This window comes from Carettochelys insculpta, chromosome 9 (genome assembly GCF_033958435.1).
Source record: "Carettochelys insculpta isolate YL-2023 chromosome 9, ASM3395843v1, whole genome shotgun sequence".
Classification (NCBI taxonomy): Eukaryota; Metazoa; Chordata; order Testudines; family Carettochelyidae; genus Carettochelys; species Carettochelys insculpta.
In genome coordinates, this window is record NC_134145.1 from 28,569,943 (window position 1) to 28,594,347 (window position 24,405).

The 24,405-nt window shown below is 42.2% G+C and overlaps 1 protein-coding gene across 9 annotated transcripts in view; it reads right to left on the reverse strand.

Annotated features, from left to right (window-relative positions):
* Nucleotides 1-5,222: 5,222 nt before the first annotated feature.
* TTLL7 (tubulin tyrosine ligase like 7) overlaps nt 5,223-24,405 on the reverse strand; it is a 103,864-nt gene continuing 84,681 nt past the window's right edge. For 7 of the 9 annotated variants that reach the window (XM_075003207.1, XM_075003204.1, XM_075003203.1 and 4 more), the window contains 4 exons: nt 20,723-20,883; nt 13,972-14,145; nt 7,639-7,740; nt 5,223-6,651 (listed from right to left, as the gene is read on the reverse strand). In XM_075003207.1, coding sequence (XP_074859308.1) covers nt 6,624-6,651; nt 7,639-7,740; nt 13,972-14,145; nt 20,723-20,883 — 465 coding nt within the window. In that variant the 3' untranslated portion in view covers nt 5,223-6,623. Of the gene's footprint in view, nt 7,741-13,971; nt 14,146-20,722; nt 20,884-24,405 lie in introns of all 9 variants that reach the window. The other 2 variants (XM_075003208.1, XM_075003212.1) reach the window with 1 other exon arrangement.

Consider the following 24,405-nt stretch of genomic DNA (forward strand, 5'->3'; position numbering starts at 1 on the left):
TAAGTGGCAAAATTACCACTGAACTCAATAAGCTATGTCTGTGGAGGTGCTGAGTACTTGTAACTTCCACTGGCATCAATGAGCATTGTAGGAACTCAGCACCTCTTTGCCTTTCGCTCCAGAAGGATCAAATTCTTTATCTTTGAGGGAACACTCTCTAAATTTAGCTAGGCCTTACACTTGACCTACATTGAAATTCACACGTGAGCTAAGGATTAGCATAAGCCTGTGCTCCACTTACATCCCACGAAAGGCACTATTTGAGGAAATCAGTGAGGAAATTAAATGGTCTAGAGACTTCATATTGGCCCTCTGCCCGAAGGTGATGTCCTACAGAACAAAGAACTTAGACAATGAATGCAGGAACAAAATGCAGTAAAAATGGAAGGAAGTCAGAAGAGTGACACATAGTTGAGTTAATAAAGCTCTTAACTTTATCTGAAAATGGAAATCAATACAAGAGCTCCAAGTTGGCTCTCTTTGCACAATACAGTAGCAAACATTCATATTTGCTAACACCTAAATTAGATGTTCTACAACTCCAATACAGTTCAATCTTTACATCTAGAAGGAATGGAAAGAGATAAAATATATACTCTCTCTGTTATTATTCAAAAACAAAAACTTATGATAGAAGTCCTTGTCCTGACTAAGAAAGCATTCAGTGTGACTTCTTCATCAGATTTTAGCAGCACATTTTCCTACACAGAAAAGTAGCTGGCATAGCACAGACTGATTTTTTTTCTATAATGAAGACAAGAAATTCATTTCCACACAGACCAAAGTCCACTAAGCGGCTATCGTTATTAGATTCTTTATTACGTTAGCTAGACAAAATAATGTTTTAAAATATAGTTCCTTCTGTGTTGTTCTGCCTTCATATTTGGACTTCTGAGCTTGTTAAAAAGACTTACAGGGGCAGTTTTATACTATCCTTTCTTTGTGGGGCTGAGGGGGAGTTACTGGGGCTAGTACTTTAGTTAGAACACACCAACTATTAACATATTTGCACTGGCAGCTTTTCCACTAATAAAACCCGCACCTGTTTTTCTCACTCCTGGAAGCCAATTCTGCAATCCTTAGACAAAAAAAACACCCACAGACGTCAAAGGGAATTTTCTCCCTGTAAAGGCTCTAAGAGCAAGTATCATCAGGCTAAATGTTCACAAGGTAAAAATTGCCTGTCATCACAAATAAAGTGTGAAATCTTTTAAAGTTGTTTGTAATTGGTATTTCTCAAGTGGTAGTAGAGGTCTCACTCCTGCCTTTAAGTGCAGTCAATTTTACACTATTACACAGAATAAGAAACTGCAAACCAGTTTCTAAATTAGTTTTAATATTTGGAAGCTATTTCCAGGAACAGTTCTACAAATAAGCTGGGGAGCCTACATGACTGTGATGGTCTTGAACAGTGTTTCTTAAAGTATGCTCTGTGGAACAACTCGCTGGTGTGCCATAAGCATCAGACACTTGTTTGATGTCATACCCTGATGGTATATATTTTCTGTTATTAAAACTAGATACGATGTTACTTCTTCATTGTGATGATACCTGATTAAATTACTTCATTTTGGTTTTGCTGTATATGTTGCTGTTTGTGGGATTGTTTTCTTGGGGGGAGGCGGGAGGGAGGTTGGTCTGAAAATAAAATTTTTTTAAGAAAGTTTTCATGGGGTGCTCTTGCCTTTAATAATTTATTGATGATCAGAAGTCTCATGCAAACGTAATATTTTTGTCTAAATATCAGCAGTTTTCAAGATTTGTAAAATTACTAAAGCAGCAGTCTTAGTCTGTCTCTCAATTTAGGATTTATTGTTTCAGCAAGATTGCTGTCTCCGGGACTCTCAAAAAAATGAGAGTTGCAGTTTATTTGTGATGATTATTGTATTTTACCCTGTAAACCCTCTCACACAGTTACCTGAGCAAAAAGAGTACTTTTACTTCGTAGAAGGATAATGGGGGCTGCTGCTGTTCATTATCCTTTCAGAGCTGCAATGGTGGTCAGAATGCATCCTGGCTAATGCAGTTTTCCTGATCTTCAAAGGTTTTCTTCCCAAGCCTCCCTAAGGGCTATAGTGGAGATTCATCCCACAGGTTTGGCAACATTGTGTTAATTTAAAATACATAGAATTCATATGCTAAAGCTCTGCAAAATCATAGTTTTATACCATTTGGCATTTTCTTCTTGATAACATAGAGAAGGTTATACACAGCTACAAGTAGCACCTCTCAAAACTGGAATTTTCTCATCCAGCAACATCTGTCGTCCAGCAGGACTACAGCTGTTACTGGATCAGAAAGCCCAACTGAGAAACTGCTATAAGAAGGGTGGACAAGAACCCAGTGACAAGGTGGCTGGTGGCCCTGTGCAGGGGAGGCCAGGAGCTCGCATACTTGGTGGTGGCTTCCCAGCCAGGGCTGGAGCTGGCTGCCCGGCTGCCTGTGCTGGTTCCGCAGCCCACTGTCCCTGTGGCAGTAGCCCAGTGGTGGCTGGAGCCATGGCTGTGCAGGGTCAGGGCTGCTGGCATCAGCCCAGGAGGAGGCGGGGGGGCAGGCACTAGGGCTGGAAGTCAGGGACCGAGGCAAGGGACCTCCCTTCGGCCAGCAAATCCCTTGCCCTGGATGGATCAGGTCCCAAGGATGCTGGACAAGTGAGGTGCAACCTGTAGTGTTACTTTACTCATTTGCTGTATGCATAACTGCCTGGCTCTAGTACACTTACAACCACGTTGCTCCTCTTACACAAGTTGGAAATGTAGTTGTGGGCCTGCTCACAGATTGGGACAGTCTTTAAGGGGGATAGACTTAGCTCCATTTATAGTTAATTAGCAGCCTTCCAGATGATGGGTTTGAGGTCTGGAATTGGGCAACAACCTGCAGAACGCCTCATGCTCCGATAGAAGTCCAAAAAGCAGCTCAATTACAGAGACCTGCAAGAGACTCTGGGTCACGGAAAGTACTTAGTCCAGGTCAACAGTAGGGGAGAAAGTCGACCTGAGATACAAAACTCCAGCTATACGAATAGCGTAGCTGGAGTCAACATATCTTAGGTTGAATTTCTTCATCATCCCCAGAGCAGGAGATTGATGACAGAAACCTGCAAGGAGAACTGGGGCTGATGGGTGTCCTCAGTGTTCAATTTAGCAGGTCCAAACCCTGGAAAATTAACTTCCAGTTCATCAAGCTGGCAGCAAGCCCTAGGCAAGGCCTTAGAAATGGGCTAAACATAATGATGTGGTTCAGTTGTTTGATTAATGTTAAACTGTATTGGTTTTGACTACCAAGCCTATCCTTGAATAAAGGAAATTTTGCTGCTGTTGGGAGCTTTATTTGATGCAGTGGCTGGTGATCTGGTTTACATTACTATCCCGAACTCAATTGTAACTTTCTCCTGACAAAGTCCCCTTAAACTGGAGAGTAAACAGCCCATACACGCAGAAGCAATTAACACTGTTTAGGATTATTATATTCTCTTCAAATATTAATTTAATGACTAGTAATATCATTCCAGCATGGCTCGTCAGAAATACGAACACAGGTGAAATAACTGCGAGAAACTAAAATCATTTTTGCAAATATAAATTGGTCACTGGATACATTTGTGTACATCCCACACATACTCTTGTCTTCTCTAGTTCTACCTAGTTTGCATATCTGTACTTAACACCCTATTTTTAAAAACCTTAATATTAATCCAGTCCCCCTTTGCAGCACCTTTAGACACTGATCCAAATTTCTTCCATGGCCAAAAGCAGAAACCATTGTATGCTAGGCCTCCACAGAGGGACAGATTTAAAGATTGTGTTAGGTCTTAGAGGTAGTCACATGTAATTTGCATTATCAGCTGTCACCACTGTACAGCCCACAGCCATACATCAAGTGGACTGATGGCAACATGCTGTGTGAGTAAATCAGCACTAAGATGGAAGAGGAAATGATTCTGTCAGACTAACTGACTGCCTATACCTCTGATCAGTCTCAGAGTTAAATTATAAAAGCACAATACAGTTTTTAAAAACATATCTAGGGAACAGTCATGCTTTCACAAATCTTATGGAACTTGAACAGGCAAAAGAATAGGTGTCAAATTCTCTCTTTGGTAGGCTATGGCCAAGGCTTCAATCCACACCAGTGAAATGTGAAAGTCCCCAGTCGGTGAGTAGCAAAGGCATGTGATGCTCTGGCATGAGGGTCAGTTGGCTGCAACCCTGTTTGTTACACTGTCTCTGGAGAAGAACTACCCAAAATGGTAAGAACTGTAAGACCATTTTCAGCAATGAGGAAACAGGCATTTGACACTGAACAGGAACAAGGCAGTTAACTGGATGAAAACTGGATTCATTTTTTAGAATTACTTCTTAGGATTACATACATAGCAGGGCCCCCTCACTTTTGAGGGTTGTGCCTTCCCCTGTCCACACCTCCTTGGAACCAGAGCCAGGTGTGGGGCCACAGCAGGGGATGGAGACACAGAGGGGGTAAGGAGACCGAGTTGGGGCTGCAGGTGGAAGTGGGTCTAGGGCCCATGCTAGAGCCATAGCCAAGGGCGGGACCAACCAGGGCCACAATAGGCCCACAATTGGGGGCTGGAGGCCAGGCTCCTAGCTAGGTGCAGAGCTGCACCAAGGCACAGGATCAGATGCAGGGTGGGAAGCCCATGCAACAGATGGGGGCAGGGCAGTGCTGAGTGGCCTATGCTGCCACTTTCCCACCAGCCCCACCATCCCGTGTTCCCTCACCGTAGGGGACCTTGGATGTAGAGGGATTAATGGGACAAATGAGGATATTGAGGGACTTTTAAAATGTACGTTTCTAGACTGGGGTGGGCAATAAGTTTTGATGGGGAGGGCCACTCCAAGATTTTGGTAAGTGGTCAAGGGCCGCATTTTTCTATAGAAGGAATGTGCAGGCTGGGATGGAGGTTATGTGCAGAAGGGACCTCATGGTAGGGGGTGGGGTGCAGGAAAGGGTGGGGGAGTTTAGGTGGAGGGGGTTGTGACCTGGGGCAGGGAAGTTGGGTGCAGGGTCAGGGAGGTGGTATGGGTGCAGGAGAGGATTCTGACCTGGGGGGAGGAGGTGCAAGGTCTGGGAGGGAGTTGTGACCCAGGGCAGAGGGGAAAGGCGGGTGATGAGGGCTTGGGTGTTGACCTGGTGTAACCAACCAGGCTCAGGTTCCCCAGAAACGAGGCTGCACCCAGAAGGCGAGTGCTATATTTGGTTTATTGAAAGCGTGACACCCGCGATGGGAGCCCCAGAAACGCCGCAGTCACCAGTGGGGGAAAACCCGACACGTCGGAGCTTCGCTCGGGGGAGAGGCTTTCCCCAGCGTTAGGGTGACCTCCACTGCATAAGCGGTGGTCCCCACTCCTCTGAGGCCCTGCATGACCACCGCACGACCCGCAGTCTGGGAAGCATGCAGAATGGTCACCTCAGCTCCCTGGGGCCACTTAATGGTTAACAGGACAAATGAGCGCCAGTCCCCTGCTACCTGTAGCACAGTCACAGCCCATATCGCAGAGGACCCGCCTCCCCGTCACTTCCTAGGGGGAAGGGTCCAGTTGACAGGGGCGCTGGGCTGTGTTCTCCCGCCGGGTCCCATACCTTTCTGTGGTGCCTGGGTCTCGCCCGCCCTCTGGGAAGCACTCTCATGCTCACTCTGCTGGGTAGGTGGCAGTTGTAACCAATGGCTGTACAAGTCTGGTGTTGGTAGACCACTGATCTCCTCACGGGGGACCCCTGCCTTCAGCAAGTCCATCCACATGGTTCTCCGGGTCACCCTAGCGTGCCCTTTTTCCTGCCCGGGTGCTCCCACCCGACCACCTTTTCCTTTTGTGGCACGGACCGCTTTACCGCCTACGACAGTCTCTAATTGCATCAACATTCCACAGGTGCACGCTGTGTTGCCAGAAGAGCATCAACCACCTCACTCGATTCCTACTAGCCTTGGAATTCACAAAGGGGTCACGGGGAGGAGTGTAGGGTGCGAGAAGATATTGTAACGGTCGAGAGTGAAGTCCGACCCCTCTGTGAACCCTCAGGAGAATTCCAAACAGGCCAGTCTGTGCAAGGTGAAAAGCTGCAAAACAAATGATCCTGCCAAGGCGAACAGCTGCAAAACAAAGTACGCTTGCCAAACCTTCAAGGCTATGCTGGCAGTAGGCCACAAGAGATAGTAAGAGTAATGCATAGGCAACTTTAATCAATCTTACATAGATTAGTTTAAGCTTTATTAGTTAGTGTTAGGAGGCCTGTTACAGAGCCTCTCCCCTGAGCGAAGCTCCGACGCATCGGGTTTTCCCCCACTGGTGACTGCGGCGTTTCCGGGGCTCCTGTCGTGGGTGTCACGCTTTCAATAAACCAAATATAGCACTTGCCTTCTGGGTGCAGCCTCGTTTCTGGGAAATCCGAGCCTGGTTGGTTACACCTGGGGTAGGAGGAAGTGGTGACCTGGGGCAGTGAGTTGGGGTGCAGGAGGAGGTGGAAGAACCTGACTTGCGGTCATGGCAGTGTGGGCCGTAGGCCAGATTAAAAGGCTTGGTGGGCTGGATTTGGCCCATGGGGCATATCTTGCTCACCCCTGTTCTAGACCATACTTCAGATCAACTCTGCTTTCAGGATCTGGCTCACTCAGACAGGCCTGCAAAGCTGAATCTGCGTAAGAGAAATCTAATTAATTGTACCTGTTGTTATAGGGTTTCAGCTAGTCTAAAAAGCACTGTCCATTAAAGAGTACATTCTACAATATATAATGCAGCCTGCAGTGAAAACCAAACCAAGACATACTATTTTGCAGTTTAGAGAGAATACTGTGGCACTGCAATAATTCTGAAAAATATCTACTTCATCACTTGTGCAGCAGATAAGAAGAAAATATGCATGCCTCTTTTAAGAGTTGTAGATTACTGCTTGTTCCCAAATGAAACTGAAAGGCACATAACACAAGGAGGATGAAGGAAGATTTGACAACAACCATTGCCTTCTGTTTTATTCCAAGTATCCAACTGGAGGCTATTTGCCAGAACTGGTATTTTTGAATATTTACCCTCTGGATTGGCTTCTTTTAGACTAAAAGATACTTTGGGTTCTTACTGAAAAATGACATTACTACACATACCTTGTAATTTCATAGGAGAAATACAAGCATGTCTACATTTAGATCTTGCTTTACAATATTTTAAAATGTGCTATAGAAATAATCAGATTACTTATACTTAGTCACTATTACTATTCTACAACAGGCTTTTTATCATCTATGAGAGAATAAACAGTATGATTTACAATAAATATATTTCAAGTTAAAAGATATTGTACCTAAATTTAACACTGTAATAGGATCTCCAAGATTAAATACATTTTACATATTGCAGCAAAAATAACATTCTAGTAAGAAGGAATTACTTATAAACCTAGCAAGATCTAGACATTCACGTATTTGTGTAAACAACTTAATAAGTTTTATTACATTTCCAGAAAAGTTACGCTTTTACATGAGGATTTGAGCTAAATTTTATTGTATGTACTGTAGCAAATATATAATAGTGCTTATATTCAGCTCCCTTGCAAATTTAAAATGGAAACATGGAATGCCGTTATTCATCAAGTGTGGCACCCTTATCTTTGTTTCACAAGTGGCTATACCTGGGTGTAAACAAAATGTTAGAACGACGCATTCCGGACGAGGAGCACATACAGTTGGAGGATGTTTCCATGATGAACTGTGAAGGTCCTGGCAGTAAACACCTAAAAATGAGTTTTAAAAAATGGAAGTTAACTGAAAAGGTAGCATTCAAGGGAAAAGGAGTTTGTCATTCATGTGCACTACAATCTTGGTATGTCAGACTTTATGTACGTTCCACACATGAAGGACTGCATGGCAGGTCTTTGCCTCAGACAACAAAGGAAATGGTTTAATATATAAATACTTATTATTATTACAACCTATAGATATCCATAGCAAAACTGCAGCCTACTTTGGGTCAAATATTTTGCCGCTGATTTCTTAATGGTAAAGATGTTAAATCCTTGCAATTGCCAGACCGTTATGAAAAAAAATACCAGTCACTGCTCCAAAGCTATTTCTAACCTCTGACCCAAGGCTATCAAATAGAGTTTTATCAGAGAGGTACTGAGTTAGTCTGTATCCACAAAAACGAGTTAGTCTGTATCCACAAAAACAACGAGAAGTCCCAAGGCACCTTACAGACTAAAAGATTTTTTGGAGGATATGCTTTCCTGGGCAAAGATCCACGTCATCACATGCATCTAACAAAAAATCTGTTAACCTATGAAGTGAAAAAGAATTGTACTATTTTTTCCCGGATCAAAAATGAGTTAAAAACTAAGATATAGGCCATGTCTACACTAGTGCAAAACTTCGAAATGGCCATGCAAATCTGCTGATAGGAATAAGGGGATTTCAAAGTTGGCACTGGATGAGCCACGCGGCAGCGAAAAGCAGCAATTTCAAAGAGCCGTGGCCGGTGGCATGCTAATGAGGTGCTGAATATGCATTTCAGCGCCTCATTAGTACTCTTCAAAATGGCTATGTGCATGGCCATTTCGAAGTTTTGTGCTCGTGCAGACATAGCCATAAAGAGGTTAACTGACCTGTGAAAAGCAATTTAGTGGCAAAGCTAAGCCAAAAAAAAAAGGATTTTGAATCCCAGTTTTCTGCTCCCACCATTAGACTCTCCCTCGTTGTTTTAAATATGGACATGCCATCACCAGCATCCAAGTAATGCAAAGACCCAAGCTACGAATTCATCATTAATCAGTGACTCAATTGTTTAAAAAATACTATCTATAGGATATGTTTTAGACATTACACACATTCATTCATCAGCAACTGTCGAATGTTTACTTTTAAATCTGTTTCTTATTACCAGTTCTTACACTTAATTGGAGGAGTCATTAGATGAGCACCAAAAATTATACAAAACATCCACATTAAATCAATTTTTTTATAACAACAAATGTGTCATGCTACAACAGATTATATACACCACAGATTATATAATGTATTGCTTTAAAAAGTGTAGCAGCATTCTAGGGAATCATATTGATTAATGCTGAGCAAGTGCACTGAAAGGCCATGGCTACACTAGCCCCAGCATTTCAAAAGGGGGATGCTAATGAGGCGCTGCATATTCATGCATATGCAGCACCTCATTGGCATAATGGTGGCCATGTGCGTTTCTGAAGTGCTTCTTTCGAAATGCATGCCGCTCTTGTATACAGAGGCCTTTTTAAATGACCCCCCCCCGGATTTCAAAAGCCCCTTCTTCCCAAAACCAAATGGGAAGAGGGGGCATTCGAAGTCCTGGGGTCCTGTCAAAAGGCCCCTGTATGCATGAGTGGCATACGTTTCAAAAGCAGCACTTTTGAAACGTGCGTGGCTGCTATTATGCTAATGAGGTGCTGCATATTCATGAAAGCACCTCATTAGCATCCCGCTTTCGAAAGGTCAGGGCTAGTATAGCCACGGCCAAAGAGTTATGAGGATTAATCCTACTAATCATGGGAAAAGGAGCAATGTCATGACTGTTGATGGGAAATACCCAGGCAACATGTACACAAGCAGCTTTTGCCACAAAAAAATGCAGTGTGTCTACTTGGCAAATGCTCTTTGTCAACAGTTTGTCGACAAAACCCAGCACATATGCCAGCAGCATTATACCTCTCCCCGTTCAGGCATAAAGCCTCCCTCAACAGTGTTGTTGAGAAAATAGCTGTGTAGACACTCCGGGGCCCTTTTGTCAACAGTCAGGGCTTCGAGTTCACCAGTCAGCCCTGTGTGCAGAGCTTCTGATCAGCTGTTCTGCCTCGAGAGGGCCAGGCAGTCTGGCTGCTCTTTGTTGATAGACCAGATAGCTCTTTTGATCCACTTTCAGGTGTAGATGTGATCTGTCAACAGAAGGTTTGCCAGGAAATCCCTTCTGACAGTAACTTCTGTTGACGGAGGCTTCTCGTGTAGACCTGGCTCTGCTGTATAAGAAAGAATAAACGCTTGGTTTGTGTTAACCCTGAGGTAGGCCATTATTGCCAAAGGCTAATCAATTTGTTACAAAATAAGAATCTGATCTCAGGGGAGGCTAAGCCACTGTTTGTACTGAGATGCTCAATATCTCATAGAATTTCGGAGTGAGACTATCTGAGTGGTTGTGATGATGTATGAGATGTGATATCTATATTTGTTTGGAAAAATTTAAGACTCTAACCAGCGGAAGGGTTGGGGAAAACCACTTTCCTTCAAGTTTCTTTAAAATGTGGATTTTGTAAGTGTTCAAAAGGGGAGAAGCTTTTTTTTATTTTTTTTTAAAAAGTGTGTGTACTGCGATTTGAGTGTCCTGATTGCAAAAGAAGTCTAGTGGTGTTTTCACAGCATTTTTACCTCTTCAAAAAAAACACAAAAAAAAGACACCACCAAATTTCTTTTCCAGTCAGGACACTCAAATCTCAGTACACACATTTAAAAAAAAATAATAATCTTGTGACGAAATCACACTTGATAATTTACCTCAGTACTTCCACTAATATCTGCTAACTAAGCTTCAGTGGTTAGAGCATAGGTCTTGTTAACCCAGGATTGCGAGTTCAGTCCTTGAGGGGACCTTTCAAGGGTCTGAGGCAGGTTAGATTTAAAAAATAAATCTTTCAGGGATGGTGATGGGTCCCGCTGAGGGTGCAGAGGACTAGACGCAATGACCTCTGAAAGTCCCTTCCAGTACTATGAAGTATGTTTAAAAAAATCTCCAGAAAAATAGTCCAAAATAATTTTTGAAATATGGTTAACAATTTTGGAGGTTGTCCTATGCCATAAAGTTAAAATAATGACTGGTTTTCATCAGGAACAGTATCACTGGGAATTAACATACAGTTAGTGTAATGTGCCATAAATGTAGTAATACCAGTTGCAAGTGGAGATGTATCTGACTATGCTGCCAAAAAGTGCACATGAATGTAGCCTAAAAACAGTTCACCTCCCAAGAAAGCCCAATAGAACAATATCAGTGACACTTTACAGACCTAGTGCATGCCAAGGATAGCTTTAAATTGCTCCCTTCCCACATGCTGCAGTTTACAGAGTCTTATTAATACTATATCAGAGTAATAGTCAACAAAAAGATTATCAACATGGGTGTTAGTTCACAAAAAGTGAAAATCTTTTTATATAATCTTCCTGATACTTAAAAATTCAAATCCAGATGCAATGTGGTTTCTCTCAGTGAAATAATTTCATTGTTTTCTTGTACGCATTAGGGTTGGTTGTACAAATATAAACAGGTTTCTCTCCCATAAAGAAAACAGGAAGCCTCTTCTTTAAGCTTGGATTTTATGCTCAGTGTAACCATAATATAAATTTTATATGTTTGAGATACGTGTAGACTACATAAAGTTGTAGTTTTTAATCAAAGTTATCCTGACAGCTATACTGCTACTAACATAAAACTGTCAGAGAGAGACAAGTTAGTCTGTATCTCCGAAAACAACAGGAACTCCTGTGGCACCTTACAGATTAACATATTTTGGAGCACATGCATCTGACGAAGCAGGTCTTTGCCCACGAAAGCTTATGCTCCAAAATATCCGTTGGTCTATAAGGTGCCACAGGACTTTTTGTTGTTACTAATATAAAAGTTACTGTATTACAGTTGCTATCTACCTATCTAAAATAGAGGGCCTGATTCTGCTCACATTTAAAGCCCATAACTAAACTCTCATTGGACTTCAATAGAGTCACAGAAAGTAGACAAAGCAGTCTTGTTAGCTATGCAATAGGCTAGAGTGATCTGACTGATCTGAACACTTTTACGTGTTTTTTCATTGAAACAATATCTCCAGTATTAATAGTGGAAGTAAAAGTTACTTTAAGATTGAACTTTTTTGTCTTTATCAATTTAATGATTTTGTCACACTACTATATAAACTCATTTGTTTATGAATATTGCATATGATTAATTTTCTGGCTAAATTACCTCTACTTTTCCTGTGACCAATCAACTTCTGTTTTCAGCTGGTATTAAATTATGAGAGAGCCCCTGAAACATTCACATGACAACAGCAGAAAGTTTAATGAATCATATAACTAGTTAAAGACACACTGCTTAAGCAATTAAGTCATAAGTAGGTTTAACTGATAATACATATTGGCTGTGTCTACACTGGAGAGCGCTGTTGACAGAAGTGCAGTGTAGACACTGCTGTCGACAGAGAGGGCTTCTGGATGCCATGCAGCCCTCTTTGCAGAGCTGCCACTCCGCTTTCTGTCACCACAAGGCAGTGCAATCTGGCAGTTCCTTGCTGAGAGTGCAAGTTGTGCGTAGCAGCAATCTGTCGACAGAGGTTCCATCGAGTTCTCTAACGATGGTAACTTCTGCTGACATATGCTTTTAGCATAGACATAGCTGCCGAATTTATTTTCTGCAGGACACTTGGACACTCTGGCTAGGTCTGCACAAGGGGCATCTGTCAACCAAAGTTACTGTCGACAGGGAAATCTCGACAGAACCTCCATCAACAGATTGCATCTACACACAACTTGGTCTGTCAACAGAGAACTGCCAGGCTGCACTGCCTTCTGGTGCCAGAAAGCAGAATGGCAGCTCTGCAAAGAGGGTTGCCCAGCAACCAGAAGCCCTCTCTGTCGACAGGAGTTTCTACACTGCACTTCTGTCGACAGTCCTCTGTTGACGGATCGTAGTAGCTCGTTTAAGAAATCAACACCACCCTTTGAGAGACCTGTGTGACTTTTAAAATGAACAAACCATTTGTAGGTTTATGTACTGAACATTCAAAATTGGTCAGAGAACCTTTCAGTATGTAAATCTGACACTTACCTTTAATTCTGCATTTCAGCACCATTAAGTCACAGATCACTGACTCACCACTCCTAGTGATGCTTCTGTAAGTCTCCATCTACACTTCAGCCCATACTGATGCTCTGAGGTTGAGCCACCAGTGGTTGATTTAGCATTTCTAGTGAAGACCTGCCAAATTGAGCACAGGTGGCTCTCCCATTGACCCTGTTACTTCACCTCAGATGAGAAGAGCAAGGTAAGCTAATGGGAGAGTTTCTCCCGTCAACCCCCAGTGGTGTACATAGACTCCAGCTACATTATTGACATAGCTGGAGTTGTGTAGCTTAAGTTGACTTTCTCCTATAGTTTGTTTGTAGTCTCAGAGTCAGCATGCTGACAATATTATAAGTCTGCTGAAGAAATGATCCAGGCTATGGAGAATCAGGTAAGTGCCTTAAAAAAACCCAAAAAAACAAAAAACAAACCTATGTTGTGCTGTTTTGCAAATTTTTAGAAGTTAACATTGCAAAACTGTGTAACACAGTAAGTCAGATGGCACTTACCCGACCATGGCCTGTAAAGCCAGTGGAATAATATGTTAGGACACTTCTAGGAATGCAAACCAGGAATTAATTACTGTGAGGAAGCTGAGAAAAGGAAGAGGGGAAGTTTCAATTCAGTAAAGTACGGAATGCCTTTCTTGCCCTTTAGGCCTTTAGCAAACAAAATTTTAGTAAGTTAATTTTAAATAAAATGAGCATAAGTAGTCCCCCCCTTAACCCTGGAAGGATAATTCCTGTTGGGTTCACTACCATGCTTCAAAAATCAGAATGACAGGAAGTGGAGCAGAAGGAAATGCTCGTCCTTTATGTTGCATAGACAGTGAAATAGTTCTGTTGCTTTTTCCTTACCTAGAGCTATATGTTCTCAACCTGTTCACCATTGTGAGCAGCATATATTTCTCTCTCTATGTTCCATGGGCTGCATCCCGACAATATATACCCTTGTATGATCCTGAGAAACGCACACAGGCCAAATCTGTGTGCTTATGGGGCCACAAGCAGCCCACAAGCTGCAGGCTGAGACTATTGGCCTAGAAGTATACACATACCATTTGAAATCTGATCATGCACTCCAATATGTGTCTCATAATTAGCGTTTAGAAAGTATATACCTTGTATCATCCCAGTCAGGGCGAATTCCAGTAAGAGAGCCTCTTGAATCTGCTGAGTATTTGTAAGCCACTAGCAGGCAGTGTTTACAAAGCTGTACTATTCGTTGACAACACTGGAGTTGTTCAGGAGTCACCACCTCCGTCCTTTTACTGAATATGGTCTCCCAAGAACTTCTGTTGGCATGGAAACAGACATGACCTCATGTTTTCTGTTACAAACGGCAATCTTAAAGATTTACTACTGCATATCAGATTTAGCAGCAGAGGGATTTTTAAGAGAAATAAAGTGTGACCTTGCCTATTTACAGGAAAGGCCTATGGTATTTATCCCAGACAACGACAGGTGGTGGGAATACAAAATACAAATTAAGAATTAATCGTCATATTTCAGAATGCTCACATCCCATTTTTCATTCAGTACCTCCCGTAAAGCATTTATAGGACTACTGCTTAGGTTCAGCTCATAAAGATTTACTTCCAGGTAATTTTAAAAGGTGCTCTGCATCACAAGACATGCAAAATATTGATTTATTTTTAACAAACTACTATCTGAGCAGTGTGTGATGTGATGCCAAATAATTAATAAATGAAGGTATTATCTTGATATATATTCATGTTCAGAAGCTCATGATATTAAACATGAAGAGAATAAAAAATGATACATATGAGAGTCAAATATAAATGTTCACAATACTGTGCCCTGTTTCACATTAAAAAAATAGTTCAATGGAAGCATTTCATATTTCATTTCTCTACCAGAACTATTCAAAAAGTCATAAGAAGGGAGTTACTCTATCTGGACCATTTAAGTATTAACATACTGCACAAACTGGGTAGGCAAGCCAGGTCTTTATCAAGTCAAAGAAGTATAAGTAAAACTTTCAGCGTGTGTCTGGTAAGTATTTACCTCTGAAATAACCACACACCTAGTACTTCTGTTTCTATTAACATTTTATTTCCAGAAAGGTTTAGTCCCATGAGCTTTTCAGTGCACAGAATTTTAAGGCTACCCCTCTAGCTAAGTAGGTGCATTTTACCACAGCAAGGAGGAATTGAGCCTGTGCACAGTGCTTATTTAGGATTTGTGTTTATTCACAACTTGCTTTTGGTCCAATATTCAGATATGAATACAGAAAACTATGTGGGTGTCCAAAGGCAAAATTTGAACTTGAAGCCTTAGGCAAAAAATGAAGGCCTGTATAATGGGTTTCATGGCAGCAAACTTGGGTCTGATTTTTTTTTTAATGAAACAATCATTTCATACTGTGAGGGGAGGGATTCCTGGAATCCCTTCTCCAAGTTGTAAGCATCCAGATCATAGGTGGGCAAACACAAGCCACCAGGCTTAGTCCATATCATGCCTCCACGTCTATATTTACCTGCACATCCACAGGTATTGGGCAATCGCAGCTCTTGCTGTCTGCAAATTGTGGTGGGAAGCGGCACCCCAGCCCACAACTCTTACCACTGCTTCCCTGGGCCACGAATGGTGATCCACAACCAACAAGAGCTGCAATGACCTGATAACTGTGTAGGTGCAGGTAAATATAGTGGTGGGACTAATGCTGGTGGGCCACCTTTTTTTATAGATATATATATTTTTGCCTACCCCCCTCCAGAATGAAGCGTTGGCCTCTTTGATGTCCTGCCGGGAGGGCAGGGGACTGGACTTGATGAACTCTTGAAGTCTCTTCCAGTTCTAGTGTTCTATGATTCAGTGACATGAGTGGTAGATTTTTTTCCCCAACAAAAAATTACAGTGGGGCCAGGGTTTTATTCTTCACATAGTGGTTTTGAATAAGAGTCAAACAATAGGATGTTTGTTTTGTCTTAATGAGAATTCAGGGTTGATGTTGTATCAATGCTGGAACATGAAATGCAACAAGTAAAATCTGAGTAGTTCTGTGTATATCTAATTTGCTCTTAGGTATGGCACACCACCATGGAAAGGGGACACATGAAGACAACAAGGGAATGCCATCCTGAAATATGCAATATTCTACATCGTACATGAGCTTTTTTTTTAACTTGAATTAATCAAATTGGTACTATCACTTTTCTCAGACTCATTTTGATTGTGTATAAGCTATTAAAGCAAATTTATCACTAGTTAATTAACTGCATCTAGATATCATACATATACCATGTATAGGTTGAACCTCTCTAGTCCAACACTCTCTCATCTGGCAACACCTGGAATCTGGCATGATTTTAGTTAGCTGGATGGCCACTTATCCTGGGTTGCGGCCAAGTTTCCCTAAGTCCCATAAATTTTCTTTACAGCCACCAGTCCTGGCTCTCAGTGTTCTGTGCTGTTATTTAGCACTAATTTACTGCAACTGTCTTCTTAGAGCCCAATGAGCAGTGGAAGTTCTGGTAATGCTGCTAGACAATATTGACCTCCTGTGTGGTTTGGCAAATTCGCTGGTTCGGCACCCAGTTGAGAGGGCCCCAGACTAGAAAGGTTCAACCTGTATTAACACACAAGTGCTTCTGTGAATCTGTTAAACTTATTTTTTGCCCACTGTAACTAAAACAAATCTAAACCATAAGGGTGCATCCTCTTCCTCAAATTCCATCTACCCACCTCTACCACAAAGGCACCAAACTTGCCTTCCCTAGTGTCCCTACTCTTCAGTTCTGTAAAACTGCACACACTCTGCAGGGCAGAATTAAAGTTTCCACATGTTTTCTTTGGTGTATGGTGATTGGGCTATTAGTAAAGTATGTCTCTGGCTGGAAAAAACAGAGGATATGGACTGCTGACAGCCATGAATTTCTATTTCCTTGCTTGGTAGGTTTTATATTAGCTGTGTCACATGTAAAGCACTAGGCCCACCAAATGGGAGTGGAGGTGCAGGGAAGGGGACAGTTGCCCCAGGGCCTGGTGATCCTAAGGAGTCCAGGAATCCCAAATTGGCACTGTTACCACTGTGGTCGGAGCCCCAGTCACCTATGAATCACTGAAACCTCCCTCTCTCCCTAGGACGGATGGTACAGACTGCTCCTGATTACTACACTGACAAGAGAGCACAAGGTGACAAGAGAGACATATGATCAGTTCATTTTCCTGGATATGTGACTGCAGGCAGACACACTGGACCCACTAGGCCTTGGCTTCCTCTGCTGTCTCTATGCCAACCTTCACCTGCATGAGTTCCCCTGTGTAAGTGTATAATGCAGGAGGGCATGAGTGTGTGGGTGTGTGTTCTTCAAAGCTAGTTCCTTTTTCCTTTAACCCAACAGTGGCATTTAATAAGATACATACGAGTGTAGCCCGGGTGTGGTCTTCACTGGAAATAAGGTAACACTGAATACACAATTTATCTTGACCAGACTGAAGCTGTAAGAATAACAGAATCATATGGGTCAGACTGGAAGAGACCACAGTAGGTCATCTTGTTAAGTCTCCTGCACTCAAGGCAGGCCTAAGAAATAGCTTGACCACTTCTGACAGGATTTTATCTATCTATCTTTTAAAAAACCTCCAGTGATGATTCTATTACAAATTTGCTTGAGCTTAAAATGACCTTGGGAATTAGGGCTGACTACGATCTCGAACTGCATTATGGACACAGTACTGATGAAGCATGACTGGCTGTACCATGCAGAGTGGAAGAGCAGGTACTGGCTCAGGAGCAGAGGCAACAGGTGGTGGTACCTCAGAGCAGAGTAATCCAGTGCCAGTGAGCTCAGCAGCTCAATCAGAGTCAGACAAGGGACTTCAGCCTGAAGCAAAGCATGGTTGTGATAGACACAACAAGTCCCTGGCTGTGGCCCAGGTCTCCAGCAAAGTGAGAAGGGATATTAGCTGCTGTCTTGCAGTACTCAGAGATAACTGCTGTGTTGCAGCTGAACAGGTAACCAGTCCCAGCGGTCTCTGGGAGGGCACCAGAATCAACAGGTTAACTCTGTCAGGATGACGCAGTTCTAGATAGTGACAAGCCACAGTCTTCAGTGGAGCAGCCAACAAATGGCTTGCGGGGAGATGTCTTGCCAGTCTAAAGGCAGACTCCTGTGGGATATAACAGAGATGCTCCACCCTTAGCTTCTTTGTCGTAATGTTGAAACTGTTCTCTAATGTGACCCTTATTCCAAGCACTTCAGATAGAATGAATGAGGGTCACTCACAGGCATAGGCTCTCTGCAGTCTGTGCAAATTTGAGCCCTGGGGACCTTGGTATAGGCTCCACCTTATTCAAAGGCCCTCAAGGCTGGAAAAATATAAAACAACTACAATTCTGAAATAAAACTAAGTAATAACATATTTTAAATGATTAAGTGAAAAAAGGTACCGCTAGCAATAATGCTAAGGTTTTGATCACACACCTGCAGTGTAATGGACATATGCAAGCACACAACAAAGAACCACTCATACTATGGGTCAGATCCTCAGCTGGTAGAAGCTGACACTGAGCCATTTAAGTAAATTGAAACCAGTGGAGCTATGCCAATTTATATCAGCAGGGAATCCCTCACTCTCTGAGACTGTTGCTTTTAATACCTTATTTTTACCATCTCCCTTTTCCTGCTGTTGTGTTGAATACAGGGAAGGTTCTTTTTTTCCATGGGTAAATGTAGGGAATGCACAAACTACAAGTTACAAATTAGCTAGTTTGAGGCATAAGGGACTGGCAACAGAGGGGTTTAGCCAGCAGGGACATATCCACATGGCCTCTGCAGTGCCGGCACCCCCTGCTGCCAACACCGAACTCTCGCGGGGCTATGGTAATGAGCTTTGGGAGTGTACAAATTGCACGCCATTTGCAATCCTGAGAAGCTCATTTTGCACAGCTCTACTGGCAGCGGCACTGGGGGGGGGTGGTGTGCCACGTAGACAAAGCCAGAGTGTTTTGTTATATACACAGGAGATGATTCTGCAGACCTTTCCTCACTTGAATAGTCCCTTGACTTCAGCTACATCAGCGTAAAGCATTAGGCAATATGCTAATTTGATTTTAAAGATATGACATCTTGGTTTCCTGGAGCATCCTTAATTTTCAAGCAAAAGAAACATTTCCTTACATATCAGTGTCACAATTTCCTACTTCTCATGTTCTCACAGTCTCATAATTGTTTCAGATATGCAATGAGAAATTCTGCTGTATTTTTAAACCAGACTGAAACCCAGAAACCCAGATTCTGCTGTGTTTTTAAACCAGACTGAATATAGGGTGTATAAAATATCAGCAGGACACTACTTAATTCTCCTTTTATTTACTTTAGAAATTAAAGAGTTAGGGCCATGATTTTTGTCAATGGCCAACTAAAGCTAAATCACTGTGATGCCCTCTACCTCGAAGTAGCCTCTTGGAAGCCCCAAATTTGCTGTGATAGAATTATGTTATGTTTTGTACAAAGTATACCTTGTGAGGTATCATTTTAAAAGTCCCAATCTGCTGAACATGAATATCCTGCTGGATTGTATGTGCTATCACTGCATGTGAAGTTATGAAGTATTGCCATCTGTGCTACTGAAATATGTTGTGAGCTTGGGAATGCCCACAACCCACCTTTCAGTTACAACAAAGAGTAGCCTTCAACAGCTAGATGGTGCTAATGGGTCAACATCACCCAATCCACTACCCCAGAAGCTCCTTAGAGAAGGTACATATGAAATGGGGACTGCTTTGACCAATGTGGGTGCCTGATCCCCTTGCTACAGTAAGGATCTTTCCAGCAAATTGGAAGAAAGTATAAAAGACAGGATGTGACATCATCATTTAGCCTCTTTCTTGTCACAGCTGAATACCTGGACCAGCATGTGGAAAACAAAGCATCTGAACTGGGAAGTTTAGTCACAGGCTGGAAAAGGGTTCAGTTAGTATATTAAAGAACCGTAACATGCCCGTAACCTCTCTCAGGGTGAGAAAAGCTGTCTGATTCAACACTTGCTTGCATTAAAAGTCTAGGATTTAGAATGTATGGGGGGACTTTTTTTTAATTATTTTTAGTATAGCTAACTCTGACCTTTATGTCTACCACATATAATCACTTAAAACTGATCTTTCCATAATGAACAAATCTGTTTTATATTTTACTTAAAACAATGTGATTTGGTTGAAGTGCTTGGGAAATCTCATGTCAGGTTAACAAGAGTTGTTGCACAGCCACTGCCTTTTTGTCAAAGTAGTGAACTATATAAGGAGGAAACACTGGCCAGGCTTCTGACCAGTGTAACACAGTACAGTCCTGGAGAGCTGAAGGGACTAAAATGAGACTTCTCTAGTGATGGCTCATGAGTGTCTGAGAGGTCATTCATGAAACTCAGGTGGGTGCATCCCTGCCTACGGACATCTGTGAAAGAGAAGTGGCTTTGTAGTGTGACAGATACTCCAGGCCAGTGGGTTTGGGAGGGTTAAGTGGTCCAACAATCCAGATTTCATTCTGGGAACCACATTACAATCACCTAAGTAACTGGCCTAATTTTTGAAAGTTCTCAGCCAGAAGGGTTTCTCAATGAGAGAAATCAACTGGAGTGCCAGGATGCTCAGCACTCTTGAAAAAAATCAAATAATTTACTTTAGATATCTTCACTGGGATCTAAGATCCTAAATGTATGGGTCTGTTATTGAAATGTTTGGTCTATGCTAATATGTAATTATATGGTACATTTTTGATAAGTGATTTCAAGAACAGTTCTATTTATTACAATAATTTCTTGAACGAAAGTAAACATTAAAATATGCCAGCTCTAATTATGGCTGTGAAACTCTTACAGGGGTTTTAATAATAAATATATCAGGCCTACCCTGAATTACAGAAACAGTTCCACAGGCCTTGGCCATGGCTCCAGAGTAAGCGATTAAACACACGATTAAAAATATGGTACAAATGTAAACATTCAACATCAGAAACCCTCCAGACGCGTTGCAGAACAGCACGAACACTTGTCCTCACTATGTCCAAAACCTAGAAAAGAAAATTTCAAGCAAGTCAAAAGCATTTAAAAAAAATTCCAGGCATGTATGATAAAATCTCAAAACCAAACATCTGTCCTTGCATTGCACAGAAAAAATGGTAAAAGACGATTACCATATAGCATCATCACTTCTACATTGCAACAAGCTATTTCATTTACTAACTCTGCTATGACATGATGTTCCATCAAAACCATTTTGGAGAAACAAAATGATTTTTCGTATTGATTACATTAGTGTCTCTGTTCCGCACCCTTTCCAGTACTAACAACTGAACAAGATTGTCAAAAGAAGTAAGAACAGAAAAGAAGACAGATACATGCACACACAGAGCTGATAAGAATACCATCTTTATAGTAAAATGCTTTACAATTGGTTACCATGTTTAGAATGCCATCTACTTCCTAAAAGAAGGATTCTAAGGGTATGACTGTATTTATAGGAAGAGAGACACAGTGGTGGCCGATCTCCAGGGTTTTAGTGTGCCTCATAGGGATATGCTAAATCGAATTGTCAAGGCGCCCCCATCGACCCCAGTAATCCTGGCAGTCGCAAAGAGTAAGGGAAGTCAATAGGAGAGTTTCTCCTGTTGACCTCCCACTGCAGGGACAGTGGCAAAAATGGATTTTAGATAAGTCAACACCAGCTATGCAATTCTTGTAGCTGGATTTGCATATCTAAAAATCGATTTTGCCTCCTAATGTAGACCTAGCCTAAGAGAGCTGAGCATCAATAGTCTGCGCTGCCTTTGGCATGTATTGCAGGTGCCTAGCACTGCTGAAAATCAAACCATGCTATTTTAGTAAAATATTAGCTTTTACACAGGAAATAGTACATCATTGGGTTGAAGAAAAATCAGCATTATGAGAAATTTGAAAAAGAAAAACATTTAAAATGTAATGGATATGTGTTGTTAATCTGAATACTATTTGTGGTGAGGAAGAAAAAAATTTAATTTTTTGCACAGTGGTCTCTCTGTCTAGTACACATCTTAGCTCAATGTCCAATGTGTTTCTTCTTCCATGCATACATACACCAGTAGACTGGGGAGAAGGAAATGCCTCATTAGAACACCATGCCAAATTTTGCTCTCTGATACACCTGTGTAAACCCCACTGAATTAAATGGGAGCTGTGCATAGATATATTGGTACAGAATTGCAGCACAGACTGTGGGCTAATGGCATTTTAGATACTGCCTATAACATGTTTTCTGAGAACCAAGGTGTGACTGAAGTAGCATTTAGGCCTTGCACTGAACAGAGGCAAATGTCACTCATAAAAGCACACTGAAGTAGGTCAAACCACAAAATGCTTACAGAATCACACAGAAGAAAACACCATGTTGCTCAGCTGGTGAGATGGCATCCAAACTCTAAGACAGCTGACAAAGAAGAGCCAATTTAGCCATGAGAAGAAATTCATGGGATGATGAGCTTTTTTTTTCTTTCTTTTTTTTTTTTTTAAACTTCATCAATGAACGCTGCTATTCAAGAGTCTTCTGGTCTTGGGCATATGGCATTCATATAGACCCATGGTGTGTACCACTAGGGATCAGCAGTCAAAGAAGAACTAAGGAACTTTCAGCCATTGCACAAGAGCACATGGATTTATGGTACCTACCAAATTAATTTCCCTGTGCAGAATGAGAATGTCTTTTGCTTTCTTATTGTTTACAGTCTTTTACCCTGCTGATACAATGAATCATCTTAGATGTAACAAAACAAGCTGGTGAATAAACTGAGCGGCCAAAGACAGATTGTGTGCCAGCAGTGGAAACAGCAGAAATCACATACAGTGAGGTAATACAGTTGCTAACTGGTTCTTACACTGCAGCACTGCTTGATGTTAGAGATTATGGCTATGTACAAGTGTTTGTATTTATCCAGAACAAGGGTGGAGAAATCATTAAGAAAAATATACCTGCTTGGAACAGACATTCTGAAAACCTAGCATATTTGGCAGATATTTCCTTCCTGCACTGTAGAATTTCCTAGTAATCCCACAGAGCATGCCAGAGAGTTCAGGTTTCTGTTTGAGAATTTCATACAACTGCAGAGCTGATTTTGAACTATGTACTTATATTTTCAGAAGTGTTCTCCAACATGCATTCCTTTTCTGCTCTTACTGCCCCCATATCCCCACTCTGCTAAAATATAAAACAGTCTGCACTCAGGTACACTAAAACTTTTACTTCTATATCACATTTGGAAACCCTTAGCTTCAGTGTCAGTCTCCAAGGTAAGACATTTGTATAACTACTCGCCTAACAATAACTATCTGACTGCTTGAAGGGGTTGAGGTTAACAAGATACAGAGACTTTGAGGAAATCGCTTCCACTGCTGTCAAATATCAAGAGCACATCAGTGCTTCTGGTAGTATTAGTCCCCAGAGTCATCAGAGGTGTCTTCATGTAAAGAAAGAAATCCATGTTTTCAGTTCTGCATTTTACATTAATAGTAACCTCATATCTTATCCTGATGTACTGTACCTGCCCGGGGTGCCATACAAGCATTGGTCACAGAAGGCACAAGACCCTTAGCGTACTTCTTAAAACACCAGATACAGAGGAAACACAAGCTGGAGTGATAAAGTTGCCTCTAAAATTAAACCGCAAGCTCTTCTAGTGGAAGGAAAAGAAAACACAGGGGCAACTGAAAACCATGCGGTCAAAGACACAGAATTCCCTGTCTGAGATACCTGATAATATAGTGGAACGATGACACCAGATCAGATCTAAACACTCTCTTTTACTCCTCAGGAAGGGATTGTGCCCTCCACCAGTGTTTTCCCTCATAGAGATTCCTTCCTATTATTTTTAATCGATAACCCTGTTGGAAGAGATGAAAGAGAATCTCCAAAGTTCCATGCAGCGGATCCACATGTCTGCTGCAGCTCTGACCCCAAGCTGATCTGCTCTATCCCTGTGCCAAGCACCATGGGTTCAAAAGTTCTGTGCTACCAAGGATGACTCTTAGCTGCAGTTGTCCCGGGGACCCTGACCTTCTCCCACAAAGGGGATCTCCACTGCAGAGTGGACTGCAGAATTTGGGGTCTGGGGCTCCGTTATCTTTGTCTGGCACATTCTACAGCAGGAAGAAGAGGGAAGGAAAATATAGTCCTGCCATGCCCAGGTCATACGTGACCAGACCTAGTAGTCAGGAGCAGCAGGTTGGTATAATTTTTGCTGGTGCCCAGAATGATTCCAAGTCCTGCCCACCCTCCACATACTTTGTAAGTTGTCGTTATACTTTTAAAATTAACATAAACATGGACTGAAAACAGTCCCTCTCCCACCCCTCCTCCCCGCAGTACACAACATCAGGGCTCCCTACACTCAGGTCACTTCCCCCGGGCTGTGCTGACACATCAGCAGCTGTGTTCCCCTCCCTTTCCTTGTGCACCCTTGGGCTGCTCAAGGTGGAGGTGGAGCAGTCCAGCAGTAGGGGTGAGCAGCAATGCCAGGTGCTTCGTGAATCCAGGTGGGGCAGTTTCCCCATGCAGTTCCAGGAGT